This window comes from Galleria mellonella, unplaced genomic scaffold (assembly GCF_026898425.1).
Source record: "Galleria mellonella isolate WM207_F2 unplaced genomic scaffold, CSIRO_AGI_GalMel_v1 utg117, whole genome shotgun sequence".
Classification (NCBI taxonomy): domain Eukaryota; kingdom Metazoa; phylum Arthropoda; class Insecta; order Lepidoptera; family Pyralidae; genus Galleria; species Galleria mellonella.
This window is the reverse complement of record NW_026441980.1, coordinates 5,925,631-5,941,541: the sequence shown is the minus strand read 5'-3', so window position 1 is coordinate 5,941,541 and position 15,911 is coordinate 5,925,631. Positions and strand designations below refer to the sequence as shown.

The following is a 15,911-nucleotide window of genomic DNA, read 5'->3' as shown; positions in this document are numbered from 1 at the left end:
GTTTTAAAAGTAATAAAAAACAAAATTCACATTTCCCCTCTTAAGGAGAAGAGATAGCAAATTAACCTCCGGCAGAAGCACAACCGGCCAGAAGGTTCCCAGGACTCACTGGCGTACTATTCGGGCAGTGCCCAAGAGCACCACCTTCTGTATCTTCTCCGCTACTGAGCTGCCTTGGAATCCCAACACTCTGAGGTATTGTTCCAAACTGGGTAACACCATTCACTGACAGAACGATTGGGATGATTGCAACGGATGTCACCCCCCACATTTCAGTCACATCGTGAGCCAAGTCCAGATATTTCCTTTTCTTCTCGGTTTCGACTTTTACGAGATTCTCGTCATGCAACATGGTGACATCCACCAAAAATTCCCTTGATAGTTCCCAATCAATGTCCGTTTTCAAGGACCGGCTAGGACTCGTACTTATAATACAGAAACCTGTCATTCACCAGTATACTTGAGAACTAACTCTTTATGGAGTGTTTTGGTTACTAGGTTGTGTCTGTGCAAGTACTCAATATTGATAAGAGCTGAACGACCCAAAAGCACATGTCTTAATAACTCTCTGAGATGGCGATATGCCCGACAAATATAAAGTAATAATATTACCATTATCTATTACTGGTACTCAGCCAGTGTACACCGATAGCACAAACGAATCTAACAATTCAAAAAGCAAAATATATATGCTCAATAAAATATGGGTGAGTTCCGTTCACCACAATGGGCTCTTTATCATTCGATAGTATAGCAGTGAGCATAATAATATGTCCTTACTAATATTATATTATATAATATATATAATAAGTTACTTTGTTACCTCTTGACCAAAAAATACACATACATACACAAAATATTCGGGAAAAATCGGGAATATTGCTCATTTTATGAATATTATCACTGTGTTTCAGAGTAAACAGAATTTTTAAGTTTAACCACAATAGTACTACATTCCGTGGACATTCCGTGCCGCCCACTGCGATCTGACTTCACCCTCTATCAAATGCGCCTGAGCTACCATATTCTAATGGATATCTCTAGTACCTATACGCTTATCCATCTCCGATATCGAGAATACAGGATAAAGGATACAATATTTACGAGATATGAAGCGGATAAGGTCACAACTCAATCCACATTATATAATACAACAAAGCGCGCGCTTTTCCGCCCTATTCCTAACTACACACGCACATATTGCCACATATTTTTGTATAAAGTATCCAGAATGTGATATAACTCTATATCTAATATATAGTTGAGTAGGGAAACGTTAATCAAATAAATTATTAATGTGTAATAACCATTTATTTAAGAAAAAAGACAATAATCTCAGTTTTCAACAATACATGACGTTTAGACATTATCATTATTATGTGAAAAGAATATTTAAATTAATTAATTAATAAAAGTATATTTTAAATTACAAATACATAATTCCCATTTCGCAGATGTATATTATATATTATTGCAAAAGAGAAATATAAAAAAACAATGTGCTACAGTGTCTTCAATACATATTTAGAAAATTAGACAATAAATTACAGAATACCTACCTAGGTATTCTGTAATTTTTTGTCCAATTTTCTAATTTTATTATTTCTTTGTCTTTACTATTATCTCTCTCTTTTCATTTAAGAGTTTCCTCTTGTCGGTGCAACTAATTCATGCATCTTCTTCCAGCCAGTTCTATCCCAGGCCATATCCTTGACCTCCCTATACGACATGAAACCTAGTGTTTCCTTTATCTGTCCCATGTAGTTATTCATCGGTCTTCCTCTTCCTCTTTTCTTTACTATTATATACAATGTAAAATGGCTTAGATTATACTACTTAAACACTATTATTACACACTATAGAATTAACAATTGTTTTAGTAATTTAAATCAGGGATACTATGCAATCCTATGAATAAAATATAGTCTACTGAAATGAGATTCTTCTGAATATCTGGATCCTCAAAAATCTTGAAAAGAAACATTATAACGTGCAGAATCCATAAAACTGAATATCCTTCAATTTTTAGGTCACAGCTCGTGCAACCTATAATAATTATTTACTCATGAAAATTACACAACTCTATAATCAATAAACTAAACTAAACAAACGACATCAAAAATAAGGTTGCTGTATCTTATATGTATGTCACAATATATAGGCGCCAATTCTAAACCGATTTTGTAAATTCTTTTACAGCAATACCCACCATTACCAAGACACTTGATACAGAGATACCCATACATTATATTGTCCCTTAATCATTGGTCAAATATAGGTATTTTGACTTCATCACATTTTGGCAATGACTATACCTTTCCAACTTAAACAATCTACACATTTAATAATCAAGTTAATGATATTCAAAAGTGACATAATGCCATAATTTTAAAAGAGAATGAAATAATGAATAATTTTGTTTTATTACCTAAACTTTAGTAATGTTTTCTTTCCGAGTCGGAAACAAATTGCAATATCATCAGTATAAAGGTCACTATGGTTAAGGCTTTCTGAAAAGAAAATTAAATTATTCAAGGATACATAATTATGAGTTGATAGTTGCACGATTTTTCCAGCAAACTCATCTACGGTATTCGACATACAACAAACTGATACCTAATCTATTATTTATTTCATAATGGTTATATTTTTAATAATTGTTTTATATTATAAAAAAGATTATTTTTGTAATGGATAAACTCAAAAAAATTTTACGGGTTTTAAAAATCTTTATTCTATAGAAAACAACTTGTAAGCGAGTACTAGACCCACTTCTAGGCATAGGACAGATGAATAGGAAAATAATTAGGTACCTGATATAGGTTCTCATAATCCAACGTGTAAAAACCTGAAGCTGTAAACTTTGGATACTGATGTAGCAGTTGCTGCGATAACAGCATCGCCTATTAATAAAAAAAACATTAATAAGCAAATATATTAAGTTACATAATATGGCCACCATACCTTAATCCGTTTTCATTACATATTGAGCCAAAAATTAAGAGATTGCCTTAGGAACTTGTACACGCAAAACAGAAAAAAATATGTCCGTTCACACAAACCGGCTAGGAGAGAACAAATTCTGATCGCTTCTAATATAGAATTTTATACAATTGAAATTATAATTATATTTTTACACTTCAATTTTTTTTTATCGGTTCTCGAACATTCTCATATAATGAAATAGATAAAATGTTAAAATGTACCTTATTTAAATGATCTTAAAGGTATGCTGAACTAAAAATTCTATGTAAAAAAAACTTGATTGATAGCTCTGGAGTAAAAGTTTTCAATTGTCGTCCGACTCAGTAGCCAATCAGTGCCAATCCAAAATATTTCCCGCCATTATTTGCTGACCCATTTCATTCAGCATTTGCCATTGTTTATTTTAGCCGCACTACGTATTTACACAGCTTACCGTTTCTCCAGATCGGCTCTAGTGCAAAGAGAAATTTTATCCTTCCCAGATAAAATGTCACCCTTTTGTGCACGATTTTAAAGTTTGAAGGACTCAAAAACTGTATATATATAATATTTAATAATTAGTATACGTGGACAATCCTGTCCATATACTTGGATCATTGACGGTTAATAAATTTAAATAAGAGTACCGATATGAAATGGTGCCACTTCTAAGGATAGAATATCTGCTAAATGGTTTTATATTTAAAAAAAATTCCCTACCTCCTTCGTGATCGCAGGACTCAAATCACTATTTATTACTTCATGTACAATAAATGCCATTTTCTTGACCTGAAAAAAAATTGCAATACAAACATTAACCATTCCTAATGAACACATTTCATTTATTATTTAAAAAAAAGCAAATATTATATGTGGTTTAGTTTATCTGAATAACTAGCAATAAATGCCATTACGTTGGTTTGATCAAGTCATCAAAATATCAGAGAGAGACTGTACAAAAGCTTGGGTACTTCTGTCCCATTCGTGTTTCAACGGTGAAGCAATTTTATTTACATGCCTATGTTTCGATTTGAAGGGTGGGATATGGCGTGAATTTACAGGGCACAGAGGAATAACACCTGAGTCCGGGGGGAAAGGGATTGTTAGTAATGGAGACTAAGAATCCCATTGCTAGCAATATACAACCAGGTCGATCTCCTCGCGGTTCCCCCTGGAAACTATCATGGATAATTCCCGATGAATTCATCATGATGGGCTAACTGGTCTGTTTTCATTCTCATCTATCGCCCTTCACTGGTGCTCCGCCAGCGTATCCCGTTAGCGCAGGCGGGGTTATCATTCCATTTTCATCCAATAAAAAAAACACCTGAGTCCTCAGGAATGGCAACGAATGAGGGGTATCATGGGCGAAACAATATACTCTGTTATGTCCATGGTACTGCTCATGTCTATAGACGATGGTTACCACTTTCCATCAGGTGGGCCGTCAGCATGTTTACAATTCTAAGTTGCATAAAAAAAATATCTTTAAAATATTTTATACCTTAAAAGTTGACCGAAATACACCAACCTGACAAACTGTACTCTCAGCACAATATACATTAATAAACAAAATCACTGTTGAGTACATAATCTGCCAAAATATGTATACTAAAAAATCTAAATATATTTTCGTATCGTGAAATAATCCAGATGCAGTTGCTTCCATAAAATAAAACATATAGATAATTATAAAATTCATACAAATCAACAAACTAAAATAAAGAGCAAAACCAAACAACTCGTTTATTATTTCAGAAGCTGAAAACAGCATGCTACATGTTTTTGCACAGATCTTTATTTTATCACAGATGTATTTGTCTTGAAGTTGCGAAGCTCTATTCATATTCTCTGGTTTACGTCGAATAAATATCATGTGTTCCCATGAACTCCGATTCTTTATATCGATCAACACCTTGTTCAATAGAGTATATCTCTCTCGCAATAAAAATAAATGATACCAATAAAATATAGACATTACGAGGGCCAAGTTATCAGAATATATACTTTGAAATGCCCTTTCGTAGGGTACAGTGACGTTTATATTATTTAAAACAAACCATAAAGAAACTGATCGAAATATACAAATAATTATTACAAATAATACACAGCCAATTGTGAGCCAACGGTCTTTATTATAATCTATATGTATACCTATACCGCTCACCATTTTGTCAATATTAATAATTGTTCTAGCAAAGCGAGGACTGGCGAACAAATCAAAACAGAGTTTCCGTATCATATAAAGAAAATACAATGCTGTCGCAACCACCTCATAGATATCCCCGTACTGTTTAAGTTTCGAATTGAACATCAACCGTAGAACTGATTGACCCTGGATTTGTGCGTTATAAAAGCAATAAGTGTATAAAATGGACCAAAGAAAAAAGAATAATAATCCCAAACATGAGAACTCAGATTCAATGTCACAGTTTGAGTAATCTAATCCGATCACTTGATATCCTGTCAACTTTATAAGAAGATTAGTGATATACAGTGCTTCCAACACATTATTATATTTTCGATTTCGAGAAAACAGTGACAAAAATTTTTTCATTTTGCTCGTAACAATTTTGTCTTTCTGATAGAAATTTATTTGACCATTTGAACACACAAAAATTTATCGTCGCTTTGATCTTGATGGCATAAAGGATAATTTTATATTATGATACATTCAATTATGTTATTGGAATAGCGTGATGGTATTACAAAGCTGTGTATACATAAGCAGAGACAATCGCGTAAAAGTACGTCCCCAATGGATACGCAGCTTAAATAAAACAAACTTTATGGTAATCGCAATTATCCACCGGATAAACGTTTTTATTTCACCTGAACGTTCACATTTACAGTGATATTCTACATTATGAACATCATAGGCGTTATATTGTCATGAACAATAAAGAAAAATAGGCATGTTATATACAAAGGTAATTTTAATGTTGCAATTGTTTATTTATAAGCACTATACAATTTTACATAATTTGAATTATAAGCATTTCACGATAGTATAAATCTCGCAGCCATTGCGATGCTTAAATTAATATTGGTGCATTCTATACATTTTCTTTTAAAAAACTAATAAAATATACAAAAAATAAATTGTGCTCTGTAACGCTTAATTCACAATTAAATATAGGTAGTTGTCTAAAATTACTAAAGAATAGAGAGCATGGAGCAGTTTGAATTCATTATTAGCAAATTTGCATCCATTGCTCCGAAACCCGGAGCCTAAAATAAATTGGCTTACCTAATAAAGGATTAATATCTACCGGAAACTTAAGAAAATTGTTATAAATAAATTTACATATTTTATGGCACTTTATTTAGTTCGATTAAAACGGTAACATTCACATTAAACTGTTTAAGATAAAATTTCGGTTTAAGGACTGTTTGAAGATATTATTCAGTCTCACTCAAATCTTATTTGATTCTTTTTTAAAGAAATTTTGTTACTGTAGTAAAAGCTACATTTTTTCTGCCCAATTAAGTATATATCTGTAATACAAATAAAATATAATGCTGTGAGTATACAAGGTATAACGAAAAGGGCATGACAGTCTGAAATCCAGTCAATATTATTTTCTTTTGACACAGATAAAACTATATTTTAAGTACCTATATCACTTTTGTGTCAACTTTCGACCTCAACTTGGAAGTTATTCAGAGTCTCAAATGATAATACTATCGCTGGATTTCACATTGTTATGCCCTTCTGTATATTGATAGAGCGCAAGTCTTCATTCCTAAATTTAAATTTAATAAGTATCTATAGCATAATACCACCTGTGCTATAGCATTTATATAACAAAATTTACTTATTTAAGTATATGTAAATTATTGTTACTTGAATTTATGAGTACAAATGCATACGGCGTTTTATGTCAATGTTGACAGATCAAAGAAAACCCGTGTGGACACTGCACAAGCTCAAAAAATCTTTCATGCGCAAATAGCTGTACTTTTTATTTCTAATTTTCTAATTTAGAACGAGATAAAAATACTCAACAATGCTATTACGTTATATATTTATACAAAACAATTTGGATGATATCCAAATCAATATCTTCAAATCTTCAGTATTAGTTGTATCGAATCAAAGTACCTATAGACCATGGAACGCCTCTCTATCTTTTTACTGCAATATGTGTGACCCTATACAGACATAGTGCTGTTTGTGTTTGTGAGTAATCGTCTTCAATAGCAGTCGTCTGAGAATACTTTTACTCACACATTTTTAATTCTTTGGATTTTGGAGGGACGTGCCATGTTATCGTGGTATCTATACCTACGGTTCGTCTGAGGTACCATATAAAAAGACGAGACGAATTATATAGAGATTAATATTTAAGGTACACTCGAATTTCAATTATGAATCTACAAATCAATGGCTATTATTGGAAAATAATGCAACTTGATTTCAGATATAATTTATAACTTTATTTCTTTGCAGTAGCGGCACTTTGGACTATTATACATATTATGGTATGCATTAACCATTATTACACATAGAATATAAGGCAATAAACCAAATAAGTATAATTACAATAATAAATTTTAATATACATTTTATATTTTGTGACATTGAGGCGGTAAAATAATTTTCTTAATAACATTTTATTATGACGATTATACGCCTATAGTAACAATGTACTGAATTCGGAAATAGGTATCGGAATTACTAGATATCAAAATGATGTTTGATAAATAGTCCTAATTATGTAAATAGTTGGAACATTACAATATTCATACGAGTTCATATATCACACAGAGTTTGGCTATTTGCATACTTACAACCGACATTAAAAAGAAGGGTCTATATTTTTGTGCGCATTTAACATTTTGAGACTTCAATCCTGACAAAACAAATACGGTAGTTGAAAATTTCGACTAATAAAATGTATCTTTCAAATAGATAAAAAATTGACGAACATAAATATATAAAAATATAGTCGAATTGAAAGCCACCTCCTTTTTGAAGTCTGCTGAAAACCTAAAGCTCTCAATCAACCAAACTCTACTACTACTACATCCATCTAAATGTGTTTGATTTTTTTAGCAGAATTACATTTTGTCATCAAAGTCACAAAGAGTACTTAGAATAATTAGAAAACATATATCTCTATTATTCAAAAAAAGAAAATATTTTTTTTTAATGTATAATTACGCCCACCATCTAATATATGCATTAACAATTTGATGAAGAAATGATCAGTTCGTCCTTATTTATTTGTGTCAGCAACTAGTTTAATATTAAAACTGAATGGTAAAAGTAGGCATATTTTTTTTTTTTGATAAGTACTAAATGTGATCAAATAGCGTAACTCTCATATCTACTTATAATTCTGATTTGATTAAACTAAAAGACGATTAAGTAGTTCAAATTTAGTTTGCGAGCGCCAGCAGCGTGGAATGGACAATAAATGCATTTAAATTCTTAAGTCTATAAAAATGTAGTAGTGGATAGTTTTCTATGTATAATATAATATATTATTTGGAGTTTCAATACACTGACATTCGTTGACTAAGTTTACATGTTGTTTACCGTTTGTTGTTATCGTGACATTGTCAAAACAAAATTACGTAACTAAAGAAATGGGGATAATCATCAGCATATAACAAACTCTCGTTCTCTCTCCTACTCTCGCACTCTCCTACTGTCACACTCACTCTCCTACTCTTTCACTTTCTCTCTCTCTCTTTTACATTAATATTTCACATTTCCATATCTCTTTCCTTGTTTATTATTACATTTTTCTCTGTCTCTATAAAGGAACCCATAAAAAATACCTACATGAATTATATTTTAAAATCATGCGTAAAGACAAAATTTAATTAATGCATTTCATAACTTCCAACACATTACTTTGAATTGAAAAATCGCTTTACTTACTAAGAATTATTATACGATTATCCATTAAAACATATTTATTCCATTTCATTTGCATATAATTTCACCCATAATCATTTGTCATTCAGCTCGTTTCAAGCATGTCGAAATTTAAAGCTGCTTCTTACATAATCTACATCATAATAGTAACTTTATTTTTCGTGAATTTTTATTAACTTTTTATTTTACGTAGATGCTGATAAAAGTAAATTTTATTTATACACATCGTATCAGTATGCCTATATTTCCATTTAATAATAAAATTTCAGCATTCCGTCACTGCAGGAACGATGATATATTAATAAATATATTTAGAGTAATCTAGGAATATGGATATAGTGATATTTCTTATGAGATTGGTCGCATTAATACGGTCAATAAAATGAGATGTTATTGAGACTCGTTAAAATGAGTAATACTTATAAATATAAAGAAAAAAATAATGCAAAGTCTTTCAAAACAAATATACAGTTAGTCGTAAGAGCTAAACTAACCCGAAATCTAGTGATCTAGTGAAAATAGTTAAATTTTTAATTATGCAGACACTGAAAATCGGCAATCGATTTTGAACAACAAACGATGATAATAAAAAGAGGTACCAAAAAACTCATACATTTATAATCATATTTCAGTATATTTCATTGTTTAATTATATAAAATCACTGGATACTTGGTTGATCTACCTTTTCCGACTAACGTTGTATAATGGCAAATAGTTCCTCTGAGTTTCCTTCAACTGTAAACATTAAAAAACCCTTCTTAGTAGTGACGTCGACGTCGCGATCTCCTGTCAATTTTTGTGATCATCACCTCAAATAATATCACAACAAATTTAATTATCATAATTTACACATAAGCCATTATTTTAATCTCGATGCCCTGGTGAAGTTTGTATTATCTAAAACACCATTTAATCCGAATAAGCGGTTCCCATACAAAATCAATCATTTAAAATTTTTCGCTTTTTCAGCTGAACTAAGGTTTTTCCACCTTTTTTTTTAAACCACCCCATATATTATATTAACAGTAATCGATATATATTTAATTCTCATTGCATTCAAAACTAAATCGCGTAATAATTTATGAGGGGCGGCAACCGTATCTAACTAACAGTGAGATTTATAGGTATATGAATAATATAATATCAATGAAAATCTAAAAGAAAGGAACCGATAGCAACATTGCGACTCTTACTAAGGTTTTTATACGTTCAAAATTGGTATAACAAAGTTATAGCTCCAATTAGGTACCATTAGATTACCTTACATTTGAAGTAAATGCATTAATACGTGAAGTTCAATTCATATGGAAGTTATTTTTTATTGCCATTAACTAAATATATAATAGAAAATTGTGATGAAATTGTAATATTTTACTAATAGTACTAAATTTGATAAACATTAAAGTGGTATATTACAGCAAATTGAATTTATTACTAATAGACTATGTGATGTTATGTCTGAAAATGTCCACTTTCTATTAATTCATTACTAATAATACTTAATTTGATCATTTTCGAGGAATTCTCTTAGATATATATATTACAATGATTAAGTTTATGTAAAATCAAAGCCTATATATGAGTAAGTTTATATTTAAAAATTAATTCATAATCATGGTCATTTATATTAATATCGACTTCAGAGATTCCATTAAACTGTTGAATATAAATAATTGTAACTGGCCGCTTTACTCCTTTTGAATTAGGTACTACACCAGTTGCTAGGTAACGCTTTATTTCAAAAATAGGAAATATATTTTCTTTGTTTGTTCTATTCCCCTAGCTAAACTAATCCATTATACGTATTATTAAATTAATATATGGTTGTAAAATTGCATTAAATTTTCATTAAAGGGAAGAATGAAAAAGAAAATGCGGAATATTAAAAAAGTATACTAGCAACAACATAATAGACATATACTGTATCCGTGAGGTGTGTGATATAAAAGATTTTTCTAATCCTACAATTCTCAGTTGATCAAACAATCGGATAATTCCAAATTTTATCTACATTTACATCCTGCTGCTATTGTCTGACTATTACTGTTTTTTCTAAAATCTCCAATATCGAATCTCAAATCGATATAATCGTCACTTAAAACTTTGAATCTCTCGTCGTGTCATCAAATAAAACTGAAACTGCATTATTAAACCTGCTGTGTTATTTTGCGATTAAAACCAATAATAATTTCTTTATTATCTAAATCCATAATCTTTGAACTTAAATTATTAAACAAAAAATGATTATATTTCATTTCGTCATTTCTACTATTGAAAAGTGGAATAAAACTTGCTGTCATGTTATTATAAAATTCTAAAAGGTGATTTCATCACAGATTCAGATAAGAGTTCTAAAGAATCGCATGGCTTAAAATTTATAATTTCACTTAGTGACTAATGCCTTATAGCTACCAAAGTGTGATATCAAGGCAGCAGAATCACGCGCGAATTGGCATGTTATATAAAATACCGGAATAGACTTCGTACTTATGTATGAATAATTTTTGCCTTTGCTAAATAATTTGATAATTTAAATACTTTAAAAAAAAATCATTTAAAAGAACATCTTATTGTTATATTTTACTTATTCATTACTAGAAAACAAACCAAATTATCAAATTTTTATAAATATTTATGCAACTATACTTATAATTAAAAAATAAAACTGTCCATACATGGTCAATAACATGAAATGAAAATGTAAATGAATCAAGTTAATAATTTGACTTGTTGTATTTATGATTCTGCTGCATTATTTCAGTTATCTCAATTTTATCTATCGCATGTAATTCATTTATATACCCATTAAATAAGGTATCTACCATGAAAATGTATCTTAAATAAATAGGAATTAAATATGGGCGAGCATATCCAGATCGATCATCACGAGAAGTGAGATTCATTTACCGAAATTAAAGTAAAATGAGATAGTATTGTTTATATCTCTGTTTTATATCTTTCTGTTACAAAGTATGTAGGTATCGAGTAAGTGCCAAAGTACGAACTAAAAATACTGACAAATTGAAATTCCGCCTTTTACAAATCTAAAATTGACATCATATTATTGACCAAATAAGAAAGGCTTATAATTATAATTATCTTCTGCGAACTGTAGTACTTTTATATCGTTTTATTTTAAAGATTTTCTGCTATGGTCACACTTAAAATAATTGTGATTGTTCCTTAACTAAAATTATATTTCGTATTGGTACCAACTACTAGTTAGATATCAGCAAACTATGATTTCCAAATAACTACAGAATGTATAAGTAGTTTAAAAAAAAACCTAATAAAACAAAATTCGCTATTTATTCTTTAAAACCGCCTTTCTCAACTTCTTACAATAATTGTTTCCACACCTAGATAATAAATTCTAAGTATACATCTGTCTCGACAAACTATTCAAAATGTAATTAATTGTCGTAATATATATGTTTTTAATACGAACCCGATAGTAATACATAATGCTAAAACATTATTGTTTAATGAATCCAAAAGAATTCCTCCCACAATAACAATACAGTAACAGTTTTAGGGTTGTTTTTAATCTGAATATTTAAAAGACTACGCGAAATGTAATACGATTCATTTCGTATAACCTGTCATAATATTACGAGCGATATTCTGCGCGGGCTATCTATAAACTCAAGTAGGTATATGAGATTAATCATATAATTCTTATAAATTCACTGTTTTAACCCTCGTGATCCATTGAGTTTTCATCACTATTACTTTAGTAGTTACTAATACTTTAAAAAAAATATATGTCTAAAGTTGTTTAGTTGCAATTCCTCTTGTTCGCAAAGAAAAGGTATCGTCAAAGGCTTGCAGTCAAAAAAATAATGCAGAAACTCAGCAATTAGCTCATCACATACACGTTTGCGTGACGAGAAATTATATAGACAGTATTACCCGTTTAAAATATTGTTTCATAAAACTATATGTCCAACACATTATATTGCTATAAAACATTCCTTACAATATTGCCACACCTCACATTTTATATAAAATCATAGTTCACTGACAGAGATCGTTTTAAGTATTTTGTTAGTTAGAAAAATAATATCTGCGCTTAAACGAATGCGTCGAAACGGCGCACTAAACAATAGTAGTAACTAATAACAAACATGCAATCGTCTCAATAACAAATCCGCTCGAAACACATTGCACATACACTTTTGTAAAGCTCAAGTCTAATATAATTAAAATCACATCTCATTAAATATCTTTGGATACAACCAAATAAAATTATTATATAGCATACAAAAATACAAAAAATATACAAGAATGTCGAATATAATTTGAGGGAAGTCAAAAAACTTGCCCGTATACCACGTCACTCCAACACTACATTCTGCACAGAGTAATCAACAGAAATCATATAGACTAGACATAAAAATGTTTGGTTCAACGCAGTATACATACACATTCTATACAATGATATCGAGATACTCTGCTCGTTCACCACACAAGCTGCCCTTCAGAAGCTATAATAATAATAATATACTATAAATCTACAAATATTGATGTGGTGAACGATTTGTGAAGTCAGCGGGTGAGTCGCCAACGACGAGTCACTCGATGCGAGCAACTCGAACGAACAACCACTTCCGAATTAGCTATTTCAAATCTATTACAATATTCAAGAGATTTCAGGACTTTAGCTTGTGGAAGTGTAGCAACGTCGCAATTGTCAATTTTAAAAGCAATTTAATAATTTTTAATGTTTCTGACTCATTATTTAAAAAGTTCGCTACTAGCGAACTAAACTTTCAGTCATGCAATAATATTCGTCACAGAAAATATAGATTTTGAAGACAAAAATGTATTTGAAAAATTTCGAAACAAAATGTGGAGAGCAATGTTTTTTGTGGTAGATTTATATGTAACATATACTATAATTAGCATTTTAGTTTGAAGTCAGAACACTTTGTAAATAATCAGTCAGAAACATTGAAATTTAAAATTGTTTTAAAACACAGTTAAATGCGGCGTTGCCAAACTTCTGTAAACTAAAATTATGAACGCTCCTAAATGCATACCATCGCCATCTGCAGTCAGTACGTCACATCCGAAACGACGTTGTTATTGCAATAACTGAGATTCATCGGTCACAGGAGATCTTGCACATGAGACGTGTCCAAGTTGGTGATAAGAGTTTTCAGGAATGTCATCTCCTTACGCGCGTTCTCTAGTATGACCCTCGGGTCCTGCGAAGTACAACGAAGGCAATTCGGCGCAAACACCATTGCCAAGTTTGCGGAGTCCATTTTGGTTTGACTTACTACTTCTGGTGCGGTAAACTGCTGCAAGAAGCTGATCAGGTATGTGAGTACCTGTAATGAAAAAAATGGTAATGAGATTTCAAAAGAATACAAAACTCTGCACCTTCTCCTCGTCAAAGAACAAACACAATCGGGTCAACATTACATACGACGTAATCATAAACAGCAGTCTTTTAAGAAGCCTTTAGCAACTGCGTCATTAACGATGATTAATTAGACAATAAAAAAAATTTGAGAGGAAGACTACCATTGTTAGTATAATAAAGGCTTTTAGCCAACATCAAAGAAGAAGAAGGTTCTCGATTTGTCTCTCTGATCTTTAATTTTTTTATATATGTTCCCCGATTACTCGAAGATGCCTGGACCAAAAATGTTTGTTTTTTATATCCAGAACGTCAAATTAGTCCAGTAAAAATATTATTAAAATCAGTAGTTTCTTTTTAAATTAAAACAGAATTTTAATATATTTTTTTTTATTTTTGCCATTTTTTTAACACAAAGACGATTTTGTATTCTGTATCGAGTATTTATTGACTTGGTAAGATTGCGGGATAGCGGGATGACATAGTAGTGGGGTTGTGAGGTGACAGAGTGGTACTCACAAGGCGGTTGAGAGGCGGCAGACGCTGTAAGACACGTGTAGCGGCGGCGAAGTCGGTGCCAGCTGCCACACAGGCACCGTAGAGCGCGTCCGGTATAAGCGGCTCGTACAGCTCACGGTACCAGAGCTTTAGCAAGCTCGCCGGCGCATGCGCATCTGTTAATGTATAAACGTGAATTATGTCAACGATTATTCACATAACCTTTGTGATTACAGAATGATAGAACAAGTGATCATAAATTCCAGTTATTAAAAGACAGCACACTAACAACATATTTTCCTACGTCAACTATGGATTAACTGGTATAAAAAGCCTCCAATCCAAATATTTCATCCATAACAAATTTTATGATTACTGGTTAAAACGTTAGAGCATCAGAAAATAACTAACAAATTCACATTCACATCCATAAAGATTAAAATTCAAAATTAAAGTTTAAATATGTTTATACATGCTAATAAATACAGTTAAATGACTTAACTGGTTCAATATTTTAAATTTTCTGTCGCTCCTGACCCGTCATAATCCTTTTCACACATTCCTAATGAGCAACTAAACTGCTTTTAAATGGAATGTGTGAAAATCTACTTCACCAATAGATAACAAAAAGCCGAAACATGTAAAGGCACTAAGAGCGTGATTACCAGTCAATGTGGAAGCATCCGGCAACTCCCAATTGTCGATCTTGGCCTTAAGCGCATTAACTTCGTCCACGTCAGCGGATACACGGAAAATGCCCTCGGTTTCGCGGCCGCTGAGGGCTAACACCTGCTGTGACAACGCCACCTGTACCCACGGTAGCTGCCGGTGCGGAAAACGCTCTTTCTGCAGGGCCATCACCTCCGATAGCGTGTTGCCGAACATTGATTGCCGGAAGATTTGTATCTGTAAAGAAACATTAATAACAATGTATTCTTTGATGGCCATGATGATAAAAGCCACGTAACCAGTGAAGCAACATTATAATAATATTCTTTTCTTACGGTGACATATCCCTAATAGTAGGACAATAATTTATAAAGATTAGTAATAAATTTAAGTGTCAGTGCAGACCATCGACGTCAAGATACAGATTTGTTATTATTTGAAAATTATTGCTTAAATTTACATAATAAACAGTAACGCTTGGAGACAGATAAACTTAGAGAGATCCTAAAGATACTTTGTGA

At 31.4% G+C, this 15,911-nt stretch overlaps 2 protein-coding genes across 3 annotated transcripts in view; both read right to left on the bottom strand.

Annotated features, from left to right (window-relative positions):
* Positions 1–1,927: 1,927 nt before the first annotated feature.
* LOC113511784 (putative gustatory receptor 28b) lies at positions 1,928–14,011 on the bottom strand. Of its 2 annotated transcripts, none has more exons than XM_052896741.1 (5): positions 13,898–14,011; positions 3,685–3,753; positions 2,814–2,903; positions 2,429–2,510; positions 1,928–2,046 (listed from the first exon to the last, which is right to left on the bottom strand). In XM_052896741.1, the coding sequence occupies exons 1-4, from the start codon at positions 13,904–13,906 to the stop codon at positions 2,436–2,438; spliced, it is 243 nt and encodes an 80-aa protein (XP_052752701.1). In that variant the 5' UTR covers positions 13,907–14,011; the 3' UTR covers positions 1,928–2,046; positions 2,429–2,435. The 2 variants fall into 2 exon arrangements, with proteins under 2 accessions (XP_052752701.1, XP_052752696.1); XM_052896736.1 differs by lacking the exon at positions 13,898–14,011 and adding an exon at positions 4,496–5,631.
* LOC113511758 (rho GTPase-activating protein 39) overlaps positions 10,621–15,911 on the bottom strand; it is a 23,383-nt gene continuing 18,092 nt past the window's right edge. The window contains exons 20-22 of the mRNA XM_026895474.3: positions 15,387–15,627; positions 14,743–14,897; positions 10,621–14,191 (exon numbers count right to left, since the gene is read on the bottom strand). Of these exons, the coding sequence (XP_026751275.2) occupies positions 13,967–14,191; positions 14,743–14,897; positions 15,387–15,627 (621 nt within the window). The 3' untranslated portion in view covers positions 10,621–13,966. The remainder of the gene's footprint in view (positions 14,192–14,742; positions 14,898–15,386; positions 15,628–15,911) is intronic.